At 45.7% G+C, this 22,443-nt stretch overlaps 1 protein-coding gene across 6 annotated transcripts in view; it reads right to left on the reverse strand.

Moving 5' to 3' along the window:
• Nucleotides 1-22,443, reverse strand: part of RELN (reelin) — a 1,155,521-nt gene that overhangs the window by 226,127 nt on the left and 906,951 nt on the right. For all 6 annotated transcript variants that reach the window (XM_056573506.1, XM_056573505.1, XM_056573507.1 and 3 more), the window contains 2 exons: nt 21,080-21,251; nt 18,935-19,135 (listed from right to left, as the gene is read on the reverse strand). In XM_056573506.1, the coding sequence (XP_056429481.1) occupies nt 18,935-19,135; nt 21,080-21,251 (373 nt within the window). The remainder of the gene's footprint in view (nt 1-18,934; nt 19,136-21,079; nt 21,252-22,443) is intronic.

Consider the following 22,443-nt stretch of genomic DNA (forward strand, 5'->3'; position numbering starts at 1 on the left):
GAGAGGGATTGGCGTGGACCGTGCTAGTGGACCGGTTCTAAGCCACTACTGGTTTTCACCAGAGCCCGCCGCAAAGCGGGATGGTCTTGCTGCGGCGGTAGTGACCAGGTCGTATCCACTAGCAACGGCTCACCTCTCTGGCTGCTGAAGATAGGCGCGGTACAAGGGAGTAGGCAGAAGCAAGGTCGGACGTAGCAGAAGGTCGGGGCAGGCAGCAAGGATCGTAGTCAGGGGCAACGGCAGAAGGTCTGGAAACACTGGCAAGGGACACACAAGGAACGCTTTCACTGGCACTAAGGCAACAAGATCCGGCAAGGGAGTGCAAGGGAAGTGAGGTAATATAGGGAGTGCACAGGTGATAACTCTAATTGGAACCACTGCGCCAATCAGCGGCGCAGTGGCCCTTTAAATCGCAGAGACCCGGCGCGCGCGCGCCCTAGGGAGCGGGGCCGCGCGCGCCGGGACAGAACAGACGGGGAGCGAGTCAGGTAGGAGAGCCGGGGTGCGCATCGCGAGCGGGCGCTACCCGCATCGCGAATCGCATCCCGGCTAGCAGCAGGATCGCAGCGCCCCGGGTCAGAGGACGTGACCGGGGCGCTGCAGCGGAGGAGGTGAAGCGAGCGCTCCGGGGAGGAGCGGGAACCCGGAGCGCTCGGCGTAACAGTACCCCCCCCCTTGGGTCTCCCCCTCTTCTTGGAGCCTGAGAACCTGAGGAGCAGACTTTTGTCAAGGATGTTGTCCTCAGGTTCCCAGGATCTCTCTTCAGGACCACAACCCTCCCAGTCTACTAAAAAAAAATTTTTTCCTCTGACCTTTTTGGCAGCCAAAATCTCCTTGACCGAGAAGACGTCCGAGGAGCCGGAAACAGGAGTGGGAGGAACAGATTTGGGAGAAAAACGGTTGAGGATGAGTGGTTTGAGAAGAGAGACGTGAAAGGCATTAGGGATACGAAGAGAAGGAGGAAGAAGAAGTTTATAAGAGACAGGATTAATTTGACACAGAATTTTGAAAGGACCAAGATAGCGTGGTCCCAACTTGTAGCTAGGGACACGGAAGCGGACATATTTAGCGGAGAGCCATACCTTGTCTCCAGGGGAAAAAACGGGGGGAGCTCTTCTTTTCTTATCCGCGAACCTCTTCATGCGTGAAGAAGCCTGTAAGAGAGAATTTTGGGTCTCTCTCCATATAATGGAAAGGTCACGAGAAATTTCATCCACAGCGGGCAGACCAGAGGGCAAGGGGGTAGGGAGGGGGGGAAGAGGGTGACGGCCGTACACCACGAAAAATGGGGATTTGGAGGAAGATTCAGAGACCCTGAAGTTATACGAGAATTCGGCCCATGGAAGGAGATCTGCCCAGTCATCCTGGCGGGAGGAAACAAAATGTCGCAAATAATCACCCAGGATCTGGTTAATTCTTTCTACTTGTCCATTGGACTGGGGATGATATGCAGAGGAAAAATTTAATTTAATCTTGAGTTGTTTACAGAGAGCTCTCCAGAATTTAGACACGAATTGGACCCCTCTATCCGAGACAATCTGCGTAGGCAACCCGTGAAGACGAAAAATGTGTACAAAAAATTGTTTAGCCAACTGAGGCGCAGAAGGAAGACCAGGAAGAGGAATGAAATGTGCCATTTTGGAGAATCGATCAACGACCACCCAAATAACGGTGTTGCCACGGGAAGGGGGTAAATCAGTAATAAAATCCATACCAATCAGAGACCAAGGCTGTTCGGGGACAGGCAGAGGATGAAGAAAACCAGCGGGCTTCTGGCGAGGAGTCTTATCCCGGGCACAGATAGTGCAGGCTCGCACAAAGTCCCCAACATCCGTCTCCAGAGTTGGCCACCAATAGAAGCGGGAGATGAGTTGCACAGATTTCTTGATGCCCGCATGACCTGCGAGATGGGAGGAGTGACCCCATTTGAGGATTCCGAGGCGTTGGCGTGGAGAAACAAAGGTCTTTCCTGGAGGAGTCTGTCTGATGGAGGCAGGAGAAGTGGAGATCAGGCAGTCAGGTGGAATGATGTGTTGCGGAGGGAGATCAACTTCTGAGGCATCCGAGGAACGAGAGAGAGCATCGGCTCTAATGTTCTTATCGGCAGGACGAAAGTGAATCTCAAAATTAAATCGGGCAAAGAACAGAGACCACCGGGCCTGGCGAGGATTCAGCCGTTGGGCCGACTGGAGGTAGGAGAGGTTCTTGTGGTCGGTGTAGATAATAACAGGAAATCTTGATCCCTCCAGCAGATGCCTCCATTCCTCAAGTGCTAATTTAATGGCTAGAAGTTCTCGATCCCCGATGGAGTAGTTCCTCTCCGCTGGAGAGAAGGTCCTAGAGAAAAAACCACAAGTGACAGCATGCCCGGAAGGATTTTTTTGTAGAAGAACAGCTCCAGCTCCTACTGAGGAGGCATCAACCTCCAATAGGAAGGGTTTGGAAGGGTCAGGTCTGGAGAGCACGGGAGCCGAAGAAAAGGCAGACTTGAGTTGTTTAAAGGAGTCTTCTGCTTGAGGAGGCCAGGACTTGGGATCAGCATTTTTCTTGGTTAAAGCCACGATAGGAGCCACAATGGTAGAAAAATGTGGAATAAATTGCCTGTAATAATTGGCGAACCCCAAAAAGCGTTGGATAGCACGGAGTCCGGAGGGGCGTGGCCAATTTAAGACGGCAGAGAGTTTGTCTGGATCCATCTGTAGTCCCTGGCCAGAGACCAAATATCCTAGAAAAGGAAGAGATTGGCATTCAAACAGACATTTCTCAATTTTGGCATAGAGTTGGTTGTCACGAAGTCTCTGAAGAACCATACGGACATGCCGGCGGTGTTCCTCTAGATTGGCAGAAAAAATTAGGATATCGTCCAGATATACCACAACACAGGAGTATAATAGATCACGAAAAATTTCATTGACAAAGTCTTGGAAGACGGCAGGGGCATTGCACAGTCCAAAGGGCATGACCAGATACTCAAAGTGTCCATCTCTGGTGTTAAATGCCGTTTTCCACTCGTCCCCCTCTCTGATGCGGATGAGGTTATAGGCGCCTCTTAAGTCCAATTTAGTGAAGATGTGGGCACCTTGGAGGCGATCAAAGAGTTCAGAGATGAGGGGTAAGGGGTAGCGGTTCTTAACCGTGATTTTATTAAGACCGCGGTAGTCAATGCAAGGACGTAGGGAGCCATCTTTTTTGGAGACAAAGAAAAATCCGGCTCCGGCAGGAGAGGAGGATTTACGGATAAAGCCCCTTTTTAGATTCTCCTGGACGTATTCGGACATGGCAAGAGTCTCTGGGGCAGAGAGAGGATAAATTCTGCCCCGGGGTGGAGTAGTACCCGGGAGGAGGTCGATAGGGCAATCATAAGGCCTGTGAGGAGGTAGAGTCTCAGCTTGTTTTTTGCAGAAAACATCCGCGAAGTCCATATAGGCCTTGGGGAGACCGGTTACTGGAGGAACCACAGAGTTACGGCAAGGGTTACTGGGAACCGGTTTTAGACAGTTCTTGGAACAAGAGGACCCCCAACTCTTGATCTCCCCAGTGGACCAATCCAGGGTTGGGGAATGAAGTTGAAGCCAGGGAAGTCCAAGGAGAATCTCCGAGGTGCAATTGGGGAGGACCAAAAGTTCAATCCTCTCATGATGAGATCCGATGCTCATAAGAAGGGGCTCCGTGCGGAAACGTATGGTACAGTCCAATCTTTCATTATTTACACAATTGATGTAGAGGGGTCTGGCGAGACTGGTCACTGGGATGTTGAACCTGTTGACGAGAGAGGCCAAAATAAAATTTCCTGCAGAACCAGAGTCCAAGAAGGCCACTGTAGAGAAGGAGAAGGCAGAAGCAGACATCCGCACAGGCACAGTAAGACGTGGAGAAGCAGAGTAGACATCAAGGACTGTCTCACCTTTGTGCGGAGTCAGCGTACGTCTTTCCAGGCGGGGAGGACGGATAGGACAATCCCTCAGGAAGTGTTCGGTACTAGCACAGTACAGGCAGAGGTTCTCCATACGGCGTCGTGTCCTCTCTTGAGGTGTCAGGCGAGACCGGTCGACCTGCATAGCCTCCACGGCGGGAGGCACAGGAACAGATTGCAGGGGACCAGAGGAGAGAGGAGCCGAGGAGACGAAACGCCTCGTGCGAACAGAGTCCATATCTTGGCGGAGTTCCTGACGCCTTTCAGAAAAACGCATGTCAATGCGAGTGGCTAGGTGAATAAGTTCATGTAGATTAGCAGGAATTTCTCGTGCGGCCAGAACATCTTTAATGTTGCTGGATAGGCCTTTTTTGAAGGTCGCGCAGAGGGCCTCATTATTCCAGGACAATTCTGAAGCAAGTGTACGGAATTGTACGGCATACTCGCCAACGGAAGAATTACCCTGGACCAGGTTCAACAGGGCAGTCTCAGCAGAAGAGGCTCGGGCAGGTTCCTCAAAGACACTTCGGATTTCCGAGAAGAAGGAGTGTACTGAGGCAGTGACGGGGTCATTGCGGTCCCAGAGCGGTGTGGCCCATGACAGGGCTTTTCCGGACAGAAGACTGACTACGAAAGCCACCTTAGACCTTTCAGTGGGAAACAGGTCCGACATCATCTCCAGATGCAGGGAACATTGGGAAAGGAAGCCACGGCAAAACTTAGAGTCCCCATCAAACTTATCCGGCAAGGATAAGCGTATCCCAGGAGCGGCCACTCGCTGCGGAGGAGGTGCAGGAGCTGGCGGAGGAGATGACTGCTGAAGCTGTGGTAGCAACTGTTGTAGCATAACGGTCAGTTGAGACAGCTGTTGGCCTTGTTGCGCAATCTGTTGTGACTGCTGGGCGACCACCGTGGTGAGGTCAGCGACAACTGGCAGAGGAACTTCAGCGGGATCCATGGCCGGATCTACTGTCACGATGCCGGCTGGCAGGTAGTGGACCCTCTGTGCCAGAGAGGGATTGGCGTGGACCGTGCTAGTGGACCGGTTCTAAGCCACTACTGGTTTTCACCAGAGCCCGCCGCAAAGCGGGATGGTCTTGCTGCGGCGGTAGTGACCAGGTCGTATCCACTAGCAACGGCTCACCTCTCTGGCTGCTGAAGATAGGCGCGGTACAAGGGAGTAGGCAGAAGCAAGGTCGGACGTAGCAGAAGGTCGGGGCAGGCAGCAAGGATCGTAGTCAGGGGCAACGGCAGAAGGTCTGGAAACACTGGCAAGGGACACACAAGGAACGCTTTCACTGGCACTAAGGCAACAAGATCCGGCAAGGGAGTGCAAGGGAAGTGAGGTAATATAGGGAGTGCACAGGTGATAACTCTAATTGGAACCACTGCGCCAATCAGCGGCGCAGTGGCCCTTTAAATCGCAGAGACCCGGCGCGCGCGCGCCCTAGGGAGCGGGGCCGCGCGCGCCGGGACAGAACAGACGGGGAGCGAGTCAGGTAGGAGAGCCGGGGTGCGCATCGCGAGCGGGCGCTACCCGCATCGCGAATCGCATCCCGGCTAGCAGCAGGATCGCAGCGCCCCGGGTCAGAGGACGTGACCGGGGCGCTGCAGCGGAGGAGGTGAAGCGAGCGCTCCGGGGAGGAGCGGGAACCCGGAGCGCTCGGCGTAACAGGTGCGTTGTCAATCCTAAGCCTTGTTGTGCGTCCGCAGAGCATTTTACACCCCATATATGGGGTATTTCCGTACTCAGGAGAAATTGCGTTACATATTTTGGGGGTCTTTTTTTCCTTTTACCTCTTGTGAAAATAAAAAGTATGGGGCAACACCAGCATGTTAGTGTAAATTTTTTTTTTTTTTTACACAAACAGGCTGGTGTAGACCCCAAACTTTTCCTTTTCGTAGGGGGTAAAAGGAGAAAAAGCCCCCCAAAATTTGTAACGCAATTGCTCCCGAGTACGCAAATACCACATATGTGGCCCTAAACTTTTCCCTTGAAATACCACACGGCTCCGAAGTGAGAGAGTGCTATGCGCATTTGAGGACTAAATTAGGGATTGCATAGGGGAGGACATAGGGGTATTCTACACCAGTGATTCCCAAACAGGGTGCCTCCAGCTGTTGGTAAACTTCCAGCATGCCTGGACAGTCAGTGGCTGTCCAGAAATGCTGGGAGTTGTTGTTTTGTAACAGCTGGAGACTCTGTTTTGGAAACACTGCCGTACTATAAGTTTTGAATTTTTATTGGGGGGAACAGTGTAAGGGGGTGTATATGTAGTTTTTTACCCTGTATTATGTTTTAGTGTAGTGTAGTGTTTTTAGGGTAAAATCACACGGGCGGGTTTACGGTGAGTTTCCCACTAGGAGTTTGCACTGGGTCGGAAAATTTGCTGCAGCTCCAAATTGAAGCAAGAAATTCACTGTAAACCCGCCCCTTTTGAATGTACCCTGTACATTCACATGGGAAGGGCAAACCTCCAGCTGTTGCAAAACTACAACTCCCGACATGCACTGGAGTTTAACTTTTGCAACAGCTGGAGGCACGCTGGTTGGAAAACATTCAGTTAGGTTCTGTTATCTAACTCAGTATTTTCCAACCAGTATGCCTCCAGCTGTTGCAAAACTACAAATCCCAGCATGCCAAAACAGCAGCTTTCTGGGCATGCTGGGAGTTGTAGTTTTGCAACATCTGGAGGGATACAGTTTAGAGATCACTGTATAGTGATCTCCAAACTGTAGCCCTCCAGATGTTGCCAAGCAACAACTCACCGACTTCCGTAGTCGCAGGATCGCTGTACCAGGGAGAGGATCGCCACCTGCCGCTGGTAAGTGACCTCCACCGCCGGTCACAGGACAGTTCCCCCGTTCTGCCCGGATTACAGTGGGTACTGTGGGGAACCGAACTTTAATCCCCCCGCTCCCGATCTGCTATTGGTCGGTCCCTTCTCAGGATAGATATCAGCAGTCATCCAGGTCTGGTCCCCACCTGGGACCCAAATTGGCACGGACGTACAGGTACGCCCTTGGTCCTTAAGTACCAGGGCGTTGGGGCTTACCTGTACGTCCTGGGTCCCTAAGTTGTTAACGCGTACCTCTAATGCCATGGTCAATTTTCAAAAAAATTTACTGTGCACAATTTTTCAGATTTCAATGCATTTTAAATTTGTTATCTTAATCCCTTAAGGACGAAGCCCATTTTGACCTTAAAGGGGTACTTAAAGGGGTACTCCGCCCCTAGACATCCAAAAGATAGGGGAAAAGATGTCTGATCAACAGCAGCGGGACCCCCGCGATCTCCATTCTGCACCTGGCGTTTGTTTAGAGCGTCGGGTGCAACGCCAGAGGCTCTGGACATCATGGCCAGGCCCCACTTTTGACTTCACAGCCACGCTCCCTCAAGGCAAGTCTATGGGAGGGGGCATCACTGAAGTTCGCTCCATGCACCGGATGTCTGGGGTGCGCAGGCGAGATCGCAGGGGTCCTTTTTGATAGGGGATAAGATGTCTAGGGACGGACTTAAGGACGAGGCCAATTTTCGTTTTTGTACTTTCGTTTTTTCCTCCTCCCCCACTAAAAATCATAACGCTTTAATTCTGAACCTATTGACCCATATAAGGGCTTGTTTTTTGCATCACCAATTTTACTTTGTAATGACATCACTTCTTTTATGGCATAGTCTGCTGCTAAACAAAAAACTATAACTTTTTAATTTTTCCGCATACAGGGCTATATGAGGGCCCTTTTTTGCCCTTTGGTCTGTAGTTTTCATCGCTAGTATTTTATTATGTGTACGCCATCGACTGTGTGGTTTAACTACCCTTTTATTTTAATAGTTCGGACATTTACGCATGCGGCAGTACCACATATGATTTTTTGTTTTTTATTATTTTATTTTAAAAAATGGGAAAGGGGGGGGGGGGGGGGACTCAAACTTTTATTAGGAAGGGGTTAATTCACTTTTATAAACTTTTTTAACACTTTTATTTTAGTCTTTTGATTGCATATACTGATCAATGCTAGGATAGCATTGATCAGTGTTATCGGTGCTCTGCTGCAGGCTGGGAGCAGCAGTGTAATCAACTTTGGTCGCTGGCGCTATGGAATCACATAATACTGGGTCTTGTTTGGGAAATAGGTGCTGTAGAGACACAGCGGCAATCTCTGTCTCATAACCAGGGCTGCCAAGGCCTCAAGGCCTGGGCTCCAAATAATAACACTTTTATTTTCCCGTACACGGGGATGTATGAGGATAATTTTTTGTACCGTGGTCTGTAGTTTTTAGATATAAATTTTTCTAAATGCAATGTAAAGTATATACACACCGCACCAGCAGAATAGCGACTACAGCTCTGGAGTATAATACAGGATATAGATATTAGTGTATATTAGTGTATATAGTTTATTAGTATGGTATGGGTATTATGGGTATTATAGGAATATGTCTTTTGTAAATATTGTATATATTTGTTTGTGTGCAGGAATGAGTGTGGGGTGGACCGGTGTTGTATTTTATGCTATGGTATTGGTTTTATGATCGTTATATTGATATGTTCTGTCGGATATGATATGTTTATGTTTTGTAATTTTTTTTATTGTTATGTTTGAAATTTTAATAAAAGATCTACAGGATATAGCAGAGAATCAGTATAGGACACTGTGCATGCACACTGTGACCCCACCAACAGAATAGTCAGTGCAGCTCTGTAGTATACCATATATGTTAATTCTGATCCTGAGTTACGTCCTCTATTTAATATCTGATATACACCAGAGCTGCACTCACTGTTCTGCTGGTGGGGTCACTGTGTACAATAACTTACTAACAATGTACATGAGTATACACTGTATACAGTGACTCTACATCAGTAGAATAGTGACTGCAGTCCTGGGAGTATTATGCGGGAAGAACTCAGCAGGCTCCCTCCCAGGCTGCTCGGCTCTTCTGCTAAACTCTGCCCCCCACATGTACAGGTCACATGGTTGTGACATCACCAAAGGTCCTTCACCTCCAGCATTCTTCACCCCCAGCATCCTGGTCGGGCAGTCACTGCCGTTGTGTGTGGAGATCTCTGCTGCCCGACCAGAACCTGCATGGTATGAATTTAGATTTATAAATGTAAAGAAAATAAAATGTTTTGGCAGTACTGGCAGAGGGGCACAGTGGGAAGCCTGAGCCCAATACTGGAGTACTGTCTGTTCTTCTCTGATGGCAGCCCTGCTCATAACACATAGAAATTATCAGCGCAAAACGGCATCGCTTTCAGGAATTTAGATATCAAATTTGATATGAAAGTGATATAAAAAAATTATGATAGTACCTAGTGCTGCACGATGGTCATTTTACCTAAAAACTTTAGAGGTACCCTTTAACCACTTAAGGACCAAGCACGTATGAGTACGTCCCTGCACCCTGGGTCTTAAGGACCAAGCACGTACTCATACGTCCGTGGGAATTTCGGTCCCAGCCGCGCGCCGGGCGGGACCGGACCGAGGTGACTGCTGATATCGATCAGCAGTCACCCCGTGCAAATGCCCAGGGGGGTCATCCCCCCCATGTCGGCGATCGGAGCAAAACGCAAGTGAATTCACACTTGCGATTTGCGCGATTCGGGGTCATTACGGGTCTATGGTGACCCGGAATATAAGGGGGATCGCGGGTGTCTAAGACACCCGCAATCCCTCTGAAGAGATAGGAGTGAGGTGGCAGGGTTGCCACCCCTCCTATCCCTGCTATTGGTGGTCTAGATGCGACCACCAATAGCAGATCGGGGGCGGGGGGGTTAACTTTCGTTTTCCCCGTCCTGCCCACCCACAATAGGCGGGGCAGAACGGGGAAACGACAGAGGACCGGAGTCCACTTACCGATCTGCGGAGGCTGCGGGCGGCGATGTCGTGCAGCAGGCTCCCTGGATCCGACGGAAGCCGGTAAGTTGCCTAGCAACATCTGGAGGGCTGCAGTCCGAGACCACTATATAGTGGTCTCTATACTGTAGCACTCCAGATGTTGCAAAACTACAACTCCCAGCATGCCCAGACAGCTGTTTGGGCATGCTGGGAGTTGTAGTTTTGCAACAGCTGGAGGGATACAGTTTGAGACCACTATATGGTGGTCTCTGAACTATAGCCCTCCAGATCTTGCAAAACTACAACCCACACAGCATGCCCACACAACTGTTTGCTGTCTGGGCATGCTGGGATTTGTAGTTTTGCAGCATCTGGAGGGCCACAGTTTGCAGTGGTCTCTATACTGTAGCTCTCCAGATGTTGCAAAACTGCAAATCCCAGCATGCTGGGAGTTGTAGTTGCGATCTCTCCAGCTGTTGCATAACTACATCTCCCAGCATGCCCTTCGGTTATCAGTACATGCTGGGAGTTGTAGTTTTGCAACAGCTGGAGGCACACTGGTTGGAAAATATTGAGTTAGATAACAGAACCTAACTGAAGGTTTTCCAACCAGTGTGCCTCCAGCTGTTGCAAAAGTATAACTCCCAGCCTGCATGGTCTGTCAGTACATGCTGGGAGTTGTAGTTTTGAAACAGCTGGAGGTTTGCCCCCCCATGTGAACGTACAGTGTACATTCACACGGGCAGGCTTACAGTAAGTTTTCTGCTTCAAGTATGAGCTGCGGCAAATTTTTCACCACAGCGCAAACTCCTAGCAGGGAACTCACTGTAAACCTCCGCCAGTGCGAATGTACCCTAAAAACACTACACTACACTAACACATAATAAAGGGTAAAACACTACATATACACCCCCTAACACTGTCCCCCCCAATAAAAATTAAAAAGGTATTGTACGGCAGTGTTTCCAAAACGGAGCCTCCAGCTGTTGCAAAACAACTGGCACGCTGGGACTGTCCAGGCATGCTGGGAGTTTTGCAACAGCTGGAGGCACCCTGTTTGGGAATCACTGGCGTAGAATACCCCTATGTCCACCCCTATATAATCCCTAATTTAGTCCTCAAATGTGAATGGCGCTCTCTCACTTCGGAGCCCTGTCGTATTTCAAGGAAACAGTTTAGGGCCACATATGGGGTATCTCCGTACTCGGGAGAAATTACACTACAAATTTTGGGGGCCTTTTTCTCCTTTTACCCCTTATGAAAAGGAAAAGTTGGGGTCTACACCAGCCTGTTAGTGTAAAAAAAAAAAACTTTTTACACTAACATGCTGGTGTTGCCCTTTACTTTTTATTTTCACAAGAGGGCGCAAAATGATCTGTGGGCGCATAACAAGGCTCAAGAGTGAGGGCGCACTATGTACATTTGAAACCTAAATTGGTGATTTGCACAGGGGTGGCTAATTTTACAGCGGTTCTGACAAACGCAAAAAAATAAATACCGACATGTGACCCCATTTTGGAAATTACACCCCTCACGGAATGTAACAAGGGGTATAGTGAGCCTTAACACCCCACAGGGGTTTGAAAAATATTCGTTAAAGTTGGATGGGAAAATGAAAAAAAAGATTTTTTTTCACTAAAATGCTGATGTTACCCTAAATTTTTCATTTACACAAGGGAAAATAGGAAAAAAGCCCCCCAAAATTTGTAACCTCATTTCTTTTGAGTAAGAAAATACCCCAAATGTGGATGTAAAGTGCTCGGTGGGCGAATTACAATGCTCAGAAGAGAGGGAGCGCCATTGGGATTTTGAAGACAAAATGTGTCCGGAATTGAAGGCCACGTGTGTTTACAAAGCCCCCATAGTGCCAGAACAATGGACCCCCCAACATGTGACCCCATTTTGTAAACTACACCCTTCACGTAATGTAATAAGGGGTACAGTGAGCATTTACACCCCACAAGTGTCTGACAGATTTTTGGAACAGTGGTCCGTGAAAATGAAAAATTAAAATTTTCATTTGCTCAGCCCACTGTTCCAAAGATCTGTCAAATGCCAGTGGGGTGTAAATACTCACTGCACCCCTTATTACATTCTGTGAGGGGTGTAGTTTCCAAAATTGGGTCACATGTGGGGGGGTCCACTGTTCTGGCACCACAGGGGGCTTTGTAAATGCACATGGCCCCTGACTACCATTCCAAACAAATTCACTCTTCAAAAGCTCAATGGCGCTCCTCCTCTTCTGAGCATTGTAGTTCGACCGCAGGGCACTTGATGTCCACACATGGGGTATTTCCACACTCAGAAGAAATGGGGTTACAAATTTTGGGGGGTATTTTCTGCTATTAACCCTTGCAAAAATGTGAAATTTGGGGGGAAACACACATTTTTGTGAAAAAACTTTTTTTTACATTTGCAAAAGTCGTGAAACCCCTGTGGGGTATTAAGGCTCACTTTATTCCTTGTTACATTCCTAAAGGGGTCTAGTTTCCAAAATGGTATGCCATGTGTTTTTTTTTTTTGCTGTTCTGGCACCATAGGGGCTTCCTAAATGCAACATGCCCCCCAAAAACGTACTCTCCAAAATCCCCTTGTTGCTCCTTCGCTTCTGAGCCCTCTACTGCGCCCGCCGAACACTTTACATAGACATATGAGGTATGTGCTTACTCAAGAGAAATTGGGCTACAAACACAAGTATAAATTTTCTCCTTTTACCCCTTGTAAAAATTCAAAAATTGGGTCTACAAGAACACGCAAGTGTAAAAAATGAAGATTGTGAATTTTCTCCTTCACTTTGCTGCTATTCCTGTGAAACACCTAAAGGGTTAAAACACTTACTGAACGTCATTTTGAATACTTTGGAGGTGCAATTTTTATAATGGGGTCTTTTATGGGGTAGTTCTAATATGAAGACCCTTCAAATCCACTTCAAACCTGAACTGGTCCCTGAAAAATAGTGAGTTTGAAAATTTTGTGAAAAATTGGAAAATTGCTGCAGAACTTTGAAGCCCTCTGGTGTCTTCCAAAAGTAAAAACTTGTCTCGGAATCAGAGTGATAACTAAAAGCATTCCAGAGTTATTAATGTTTAAAGTGTGTAAAATGGCCTGGTCCTTAAGGGGTTAAGAAATTTTGGTCAGTATCAAACCTTATTTAGTATTCAAATGAGCACAAAAACTGTGCGACTGGAGCATCACTGTATGGGTTTTGACGGTCAAGCTGCTTTATGTAAGCCTTAAATTAACATTGAATAAAATGGTGTAAAGTATAGAGTGATAAATGTAAATGTAGAGTGATAAATCAAGCTTCTCTATCTGGCAGTCTAATGAACGAGTTTGCAAACGCTAGGAGAACATTAAAGGGGTACTTCGCTGTAAAAAATTTTTTTAAATCAACTGGTGCCAGAAAGTTAAACAGATTTGTAAATTACTTTCATTTGCAAATCTTAACCCTTCCAGTACATACTTATCAGCTGCTTATCCTCTGTAGTATACAGCAACTGATAAGTACCAGAAGGGTTAAGATTTTTAAATAGAAGTAATTTACTAATCTGTATAACTTTCTGGCACCAGTTGATTTAAAAAAAATAATAATCCAGCGGAGTACCCCTTTACATGAGTCCGCTCCCGATCTATAACGCGGGGCCACATAGAAATCGCGGCATCCCGAACAGCTTACAAGACAGCTGGAGCATCCCTACCTGCCCCCTCGCTGTCCAATCACCGAATGACTGCTCAGTGCCCTAGATCCAGGCATGAGCAGTCAAGCTGCAGAATCATCGATCAGTGGTTTCTTATGAGAAACCACTGATCAATGTAAAAGATCAGTGTGTGCAGTGTTATAGGTCCCTATGGGAGCTATAACATTGCAAAATAAAAAGTTAAAAAAAATTGAATAAAGACCATTTAACACCTCCCCTAATAAAAGTTAGAATCACCCCCCTTTCCCATAAAAAAAACTGTGTAAATAAAAATAAACATTTGTGGTATTTCCGCGTGCGGAAATGTCCGAATTATAAAAATATATCGTTAATTAAACCGCACGGTCAATGGCGTACGCACCAAAAAAATTTCAAAGTCCAAAATAGTGCATTTTTGGTCACTTATTATATCATGAACAAAATTAATAAAAAGCGATCAATAAGTCCTATCAATGCAAAAATGGTACCGCTTAAAACTTCAGATCACGGCGCAAAAAATGAGCCCTCATACCGCCCCATACGCGGGAAAAAAAAAAGTTATAGGGGTCAGAATATGACAATTTTAAACGTAGAAATTTTCCTGCATGTAGTTATGATTTTTTCCAGAAATACGACAAAATCAAACCTATATAAGTAGGGTATCATTTTAATTGTATGGACCTACATAATAAAGATAAGGTGTCATTTTTACTGAAAAATGTACAGTGTAGAAATGGAAGCCCCCTTAAAGTAACAAAATGGCATTTTTTTTTCGATTTTGTGTCAAAATGATTTTTTTTTTGTTTCGCTGTAGATGTTTGGGTAAAATGACTGATGTCATTACAAAGTAGAATTGGTGGTGCAAAAAATATGCCATCATATGAATTTTTAGGTGCAAAATTTAAAGAGTTATGATTTTTTAAAGGTAAGGAGGAAAAAAAGAAAATTTAAAAACGGAAAAACCCTGGGTCCTTAAGGGGTTAACCTACCTAATTGCACTGTGCTAACTGTAAAATTTGGTAGAGGGTGGATAATGCTGTTGGTAATTGCCCACTGGCCCCTGGTTTTGCTTATTAGGCACAGGTAGATTAGTGCAAGGTCCCGTGCCATTTGAGAAACCTTGGCGTTGGTGTGTCCTTCATATAAAGATATACTGGCTAATGTCTCAATTTTAACATCAGTGTTGAGGGTTAGCCAATGTCATTGTTACATCCACCACAGTAGTGTACCTAATCCCTATATATTATTATTCTAATTGTTACACATCCGCACCGCTTATCTGGTGTAGGATGTTAATGTGGCACTTGTAGTCTGTTGCAGGCATCCCCCACCGTATGCATTTTTATGCTGGGGATCACCCTTAGCAACAGACTACAAGAGTAGGATCTGCTCCCCAGTATATATGCACAACGCATGTGGGGTTGAGCCCCTCCTGCCTGCCAGTTGAGACCCTCTCTCTTTTTCGTTATTTAAGTCTTATACTTGGAGATGTAAAACTCCACATTTTATGCACCTTTGTTACCACTCTAGGCTGCATTCAGGTTCACCTGTGAGGCCGGCATACATACTCAGCCACTTGGGTGGGGCTTATAGCCTGTCTCCCTCCTCCCATTGTATGTGTTCCCAGTTCACACTGGAGGTAACTGGGAGCAAGCTGTGAGTCGGACCTAATGCTGCCGTAATTGCCCACTGGCCCCTGGTTTTGCTTATTAGGCACAGGTAGGTTAGTGCTAGGTCCCGTGCCATTTGAGAAACCTTGGCGTTGGTGTGCGGGCTCAGGTATGTCCTTCATATAAGGATATACTGGCTAATGTCTCAATTTTAACATCAGTGTTGAGGGTTAGCCAATGTCATTGTTACATCCACCACAGTAGTGTACCTAATCCCTATATATTATTATCCCAAAGGTAACCTAGGTAAGGTTATACTGTTGTGTTCTAGGGGTAAGAGCGTGTAGCCGATAGACCCTAGTAGCTAGCTTATTGGTAGATAGCCTCAGGCAAGCCAATATAACTTCTGTGTACTAACAGATAACTCAAATGGCAAAAAGAAAATGTCTAGTGAGATATAAAAATGTCTAGAAAGCTTGAAAAATGTCTAGAGAGCTTTAAAAATGTATAGAAAGCTTTAAATTGTCTAGTGAGATAATGCTAGTCAGAGAAAATAGAAAAATTTTGTCAGGATGTACATAATGTATGGTAATGTTATCCTTAGTCCTAGTTCCTCTGCCTTAGGGGACAGGCATCGGGGTCGATTTGTTTTAAGCAAGGGGGTTTGAGGTGTCCCGATACCGTATTTCATACTGTACCTTGGTTGGGGTCCCCAAAGTCAGAGTTCCTAGGAACTGTGGGGGTCCGCTTCCCTAGTCATCCCCTAGTCACCCCTCATATAGTTAATATTCTGTTAAATTACATGTAAATGCTGTATATAATATGTATGCTTACCTTCATGGCATCGCAAGGGCTTAGGTCATGTGATTCGGGTTAGTACTCTATGGTAGGTAAAAGGACCTTTGGAGGTTCATGGGTCATGTTTGTCTAAAAACATGGTTTTGCTTACTAGGCACAGGTAGCTTAGTGCTAGGTCCCGTGCCATTTGAGAAACCTTGGCGTTGGTGTGTGGGCTCAGGTATGTCCTTCATATAAGGATATACTGGCTAATTTCTCAATTTTAACATCAGTGTTGAGGGTTAGCCAATGTCATTGTTACATCCACCACAGTAGTAGTCCTAGTTCCTCTGCCTTAGGGGACAGGCGTCGGGGTCGACTTGTTTTAAGCAAGGGGATTTGTGGTGTCCCGATACCGTATTTCATACTGTACCTTGGTTGGGGTCCCCAAAGTCAGAGTTCCTAGGAACTGTGGGGGTCCGCTTCCCTAGTCATCCCCTAGTCACTTTGTCTAGTCATCCCCTTCTGGCAACCCACAACACTTTGTAAAGCTGATTGACAGATGGTGTGGACCAATCCTAAAACGGCCAGCCCCTGCTCATATAAGGGAGTGGCAGCCAATAGTCGCTCTCTTGGGTTCCGGATCGTTGAAGAGTCAAGATCTGCGCAACTTACGACGACAACTACTGAGCCAAAGCCTGCCGGCCTCGGCCTGAAACCAAACAGTGAGTTCTTACAACTTCCCCGCTAATGCTAGCAGGATCACTGGACCTAAACAAATCCCAAAATCCAGCGGATCTATGCTTACCAATCCTCCTAAGCTAAAGAACTTACAAAGTCCCAACCACATGTCAATCTTCGCTTGCTTAAGCTGCACATAGACTCTGTTATATGGACTGTTCATGTTATCCCTGTTGCAGAAAATACTCAGTAAAGTTTCCCACAGTTTTCAGCAAAGCTTCTGGTTGTGGACATTGCATTTATTCTTCAAGTCCCTATCGCTCTTGGGAAGGGTGGCGATAGGCCAAGCATCACAGTATTAACCCTCACCCTGTCACCACCACTGACAAGAGTTAATTACACCCTTGATATACTGCATAGCAACACTCCAACTGCCATACACCCCCCCCCCAAGGCACCACACATTGTTTTGCAGGTCTGACTCAGCCACTATGAGGTCTCCTAATGCTTCTGCCACTTCCAGGCTGTGTCATTCAGCCACAATGTGGTCTCCTCATGCTTCTGCCACCTCCAGGCTGTGTCATTCAGCCACTATATGGTCTCCTCATCTGCCACCAACTCCAGGCTGTGCTATTCAGCCACTATATGTTCTACTCATGCTGCCGCCACCTCCCCGCTGTGTCAGCCCCTATGTGGTCTCCTCATGCTTCTACCACCTCCAGCCTGTGTCATTCAGCCACTAAAATGTTCTGCTCATGCTGCCGCCAACTCCAGGCTGTGCCATTTAGCCACTATGTGGTCTCCTCATGCTTCTGCCACCTCCAGGCTGTGTCATTCAGCCACTATATGTTCTCCTCATACTTCTACCACCTCCAGGCTGTGTCATTCAGCCACTATGTGGTCTCCTCATGCTTCTGCTACATCCAGGCTGTGTCATTCAGCCACTATATGTTCTCCTCATGCTTCTACCACCTCCAGGCTGTGTCATTCAGCCACTATGTGGTCTCCTCATGCTTCTGCTACATCCAGGCTGTGTCATTCAGCCACTATATGTTCTCCTCATGCTGCCGCCACCTCCAGGCTGTGTCATTCTGCCACTATGTGGTCTCCTCATGCTTCTGCCACATCCAGGCTGTGTCATTCAGCCACTATATGATCTACTCATGCTGCCACCAACTCCAGGCTGTGCCATTCAGCCACTATGTGGTCTCCTCATGCTTCTGCCACCTCCAGGCTGTGTCATTCAGCCACTATATGTTCTCCTCATGCTACCACAAACTTCAGGCTGTGTCATTTAGCCACTATATGCTGCCGCCAATTCCAGGCTGTGTCATTCAGCCACTATGTGGTCTCCTCATGCTGCTGTCAACTCCAGGATGTGTCATTTAGCCACTATATGGTCTCCTCATACTGATGCCACCTTTAGGCTCTGTCATTGTGCCGCCATGTGACATATGACTCCTTGTTAGATTTGGTCTTTTGAAACCACACTATTTATTCAAAATAAACACCGGGACCTGAGACATTAAAATTTGAATATGGACTCCCTGCTGCCACATCCAGACTTTCTGCGGCAGTGATTCTAATAGCGATGCCTGTAATGCATGTCATACTGAATATCAGTATTATTTCACTAACATAGCACACTTCTTATGCGTGTTAGGACAAAGCAAAGTGTTATACACCCCTATTGAGGCTCTCTGTAGGCCAGAAACAGCCGTTTTAAATAGCGATTTGCCTCGAAAAAATTTGTCCCGAACCGATTTTTTTACAAAATTCGCCGAATTTACATTTTCAAAAATTCACTCATCTCTATTCGCTTTATCATAAATTTGTTATTTGGAAAATGTCTAACTGGTGCCATATGTCTATAAGGAACCATATTTTAATTGGTATATGTGCCAGAGTTAATCTCTATACTTCCAAGATCTCATATAGACAGGTCTGTTTCTCTCGAAATAATGCCCAATCAACCTACTTTACCATATGTGACTCTAATTTAGGTGTAGAAACATGTCAAAGATGATCAAGATAAATAGGAGGTACCTAGAGCTAAATGTTAAGTGTCATAGCAAAGGCCCTGCATACTTATTTCCATGCAAATTAAATGCAGAATGATGGGGAGAGGAATTTTTTTTTTAGCAATAGGCTGCAACATAAAATGTAAAAAAAAAATAAAAGGGTCTTAAAACTCTCTGAATGCATTGCATATAAGTAAGTGGCGTATATTCTTGTTCCCAATACATTTGTTAGAATAAACATACAGTGCTCAAGCCCTTTAAAGCTTGACACACACTGCCAGTGTAGAAATTGAAAAAAGACATATTATAGACAGGTTCTAGATTACTAGATTAATTAGGTTAATAGATTCTATAACGTGTGTAGCACTAAAATGTTAATCTGTGCCAAAAAAAAAAAGACTTTTGAATTACCTTGAACTGAAGAACATATCCTGGTTTCAAGGTGAGGTCCCTGGTAACAGCAAATCGATCACCATCTGATTTTCCAAATATCATAGCAGAAGGGGTAATAGAGCAGAAGCTTTCATTTTTAACCATTCCTTCATTAGCCATCATTAGCCAAACACTCAGCTGATTCATTGGGTAGTCAAAAGCAGGCTTTTCATAAAAATTCTACATAGAAAGAAAGTACAAGAAGCACACAAATGTATTTTATACGTGGAGAGAGGAATGTTGGGATCGGCACCACCTAGTTTACAGCCAGGTGATGACTACTCACAGTATGTGCTGGAAAATGGTGCTCTGTGGGTGGTAGTCAGTAGCGACTTGTCATCCAATAAGTAGAAGAGAAAACGGCACTCAAGGTATCTGATGCACTTAAAAAGTCTTTATTGTGGCACACAAGTTACATAGGTAAGGTGTGGGCATATTCCAACAAGAGCTGGTTTCATGTCATGTGACACATCGTCAGGTATAGTAGGAGAAGACATTTCAGTGTCTTTTAACCCCCTGATTTACCCAACATGCAATGTTACAACTATAACAAGTTAATACAAAACTGATTAAAAACTGCAAGATTTACATCACATATTAATCATAAGTAATAATATCAGCCTGAAAATATTCATAGAAAAAAAGATAAATCATTACGGTCATTAAGACCCAATATTATTGTTGCACCTGTGCGGATGACCCACACTGCCTCCGCCTGGAGGAGTCTGGTATGTCTGTCTATTCTTCTGTCTGACTGCAAGATATGCTGGAGCCCCAGGAATCTTAACCCCATCGTGTGGCTAGCATGTACATTCTGGATGTGAGAGATCAATCTTAGACATCCCTTTACAGTTTTCACTGAATTGATATGCTCTCAGAATCTCTGATCGCACATCCAGAATGTACATGCTAGCCACACAAAGGGGTTAAGATTCCTGGGGCTCCAGCGTATCTTGCAGTCAGGCAGGAGAATAGACAGACATACCAGACTCCTCCAGGTGGAGGCAGTGTGGATCATCCACACAGGTGCAACAGGAATATTGGGTCTTAATGACCGTAATGATTTATCTTTTTTTCTATGAATATTTTCAGGCTGATATTATTACTTATGATTAATATATTATGTGATGTAAATCTTGCAGTTTTTTATCAGTTTTGTATTAAGTTGTTATCGTTGTAACATTGCATGTTGGGTAAATCAGGGGGTTAAAAGACACGGAAATGTCTCCTACTATACCCTGACGATGCGTCACATGACGTGAAACCAGCACTCGTTGGAGTGCGCTCACACCTCGCCTATGTAACTTGTGTGCCGCAATAAAGAGTTTTTAAGTGCATCGGATACCAAGAGTGCCGTGCTCTCTCCTACCTATTTGACAGCAAATGTATTTTACATTTATTGCATCTATAGTTCAGTATACTAATCATAACTATTGAAGGCTAACAAAATGCTGACAGTCCTATAAACTGTAATTTTAGGACTGTTTTCCTAATCCTGTTAATGTGTTTTGATGGAAAGAATCTGTGGAGGGGAATAAACTAAGACCGGCATTGTATACACTGGTCTTAAAGACATGATCATGCCAGATTTATCAAGAGGTACACACCTTCTAATAAATACTGGCACATCTCTGGCTGCCTCTTGTTTCTGTGAGGTAAATACATGCCAGGTTAAAGCCTATGGCTGAAGACCTGTAAGTTAAAATGTGCATTGATACATCTTTAGCATTGTTTTATATTTTGCTTATTATGTTCTATTTAATGTAATTTTAATTTATGCTGACTTACTGTAATTATTATTTTTAAAACTGTTACTATAAATTGCCATGCAAATTTGCAATTAATATTGTATTGGTTTGTGTATTTTTCTTCCACGTGTTTGACTATAATACTAAGAATAAAAATGTGTTGTTGTAATTTTTTGCTTAGATTGGTCATATTCATAAAATAAGTGCCCAAACTTAACAGCGGGGGTGCAGCATTGTCCCAATTACAGCATGTCCAAAATAAGGCAGCCCTATATTCCTGTAGGTTAAGCCTTACATAGTAAACAGGTTACGATGAAAAACCTGCATAAAAAAATTCTAAAATGCATACATCAGTCAAAATGCAAAATGGACTTACTTGTGGTAATGTTGGATAAGCAACTGGAATAATCTGCCTTTGGTTTTCAGACAGAATGATGACATCATCTATAGCCCACTGATCATATCCTTCTCCTGAGAAGACAGGCTGCCACCAGCGAAACCTAGTACAGGGTGTCTTTGCTGCACTAGGAAGCTCAAGATATACAAACCTGATAGAATAAGGAGATTTTTTAACACTTAACGTAAAATCTCTTTCTCGAAGGATCCATTGGGGGACACAGACCGTGGGTGTATCTTGCTGTCTCTAGGAGGTGTGACACTATGGTAATAAAAAAAGTCAGCTCCTCCCAGCAGGATATACTCGTCTTCAGGCTCTGAGCTAGTCAGTTTAAGTTCCAGAGCAATAGGAGGAGACCAATAGGTCAAAGAAAGACTCAAAAACTGTCCGAGAACCAGAAGAAAAAACATAACTGAACACACCCTCGGACAGAGAACCAAAGGAAAAAAAAAACAAAAAGGGTGGGAGCTGTGTCCCCCAATGGATCCTTCGAGAAAGAGATTTTACGGTAAGTGTTAAAAAATCTCCTTTTCTCTATCGGCTCCATTGGGGGACCCAGACCGTGGGACGTACCAAAGCCGTCCCATGGGTGGGCAGATAAGTAATCAGGCAGACGGCCGGTCCACTGCCGCCTGCAACACTTTACGGCCCAGACTAGCATCAGCCGATGCGAAAGTATGAACTCAGTAAAAACCTCGAGAAAGTATGCAAAGACAACCAGGTAGCCAGCCGCCTTGAAAATCTGCGAGACCGAGGCTCTATTCTGGAGAAAGGACGAAAAAGGAATCACACTGACAAAACGAAGAAGTGATGGAGAGATAAGACCGAACAGCTCGAACTACGTCCAGCTTGTGTAGTAAGCGCTCCTCAGAATGAGAAGGAACCGGACAAAAGGACGGGAGGACAATGTCCTCATTGAGATGAAAGGCCGAGACCACCTTAGGTAAAAATGAAGGATCTAGCCGGAAAACTATCTCATCCAGGTGGTTCACCAGAAACGGAGAACGGCAGGAAAAAGCTGCCAATTCAGACACCCTCAGGATGGAGGTGATAGCCACAAGAAACGCCACTTTTCAAGAAAGGTTGTGGAGAGACACCTCTCTAAGGGCTCAAAGGGTGCACCCTGGAGGGCACTCAGAACCAATTCAAGTTCCAAGAGGGAGAAGGTGACCAATAAGGAGAAACAGCGTGCGCCACTCCTTGCAGGAAGGACCGGACATGAGGATTAGAAGCCAGAGGCCGCTGGAAAAGAACAGTAATGGCGAAACCTGACCGTTAGGAGAACTGAGAGACAACCCCAGTTCCAACCCGATTGCAAAAAGGAGAGAAGACGGGGGACCGAG

This window comes from Hyla sarda, chromosome 4 (genome assembly GCF_029499605.1).
Source record: "Hyla sarda isolate aHylSar1 chromosome 4, aHylSar1.hap1, whole genome shotgun sequence".
Taxonomy (NCBI): Eukaryota; Metazoa; Chordata; class Amphibia; order Anura; family Hylidae; genus Hyla; species Hyla sarda.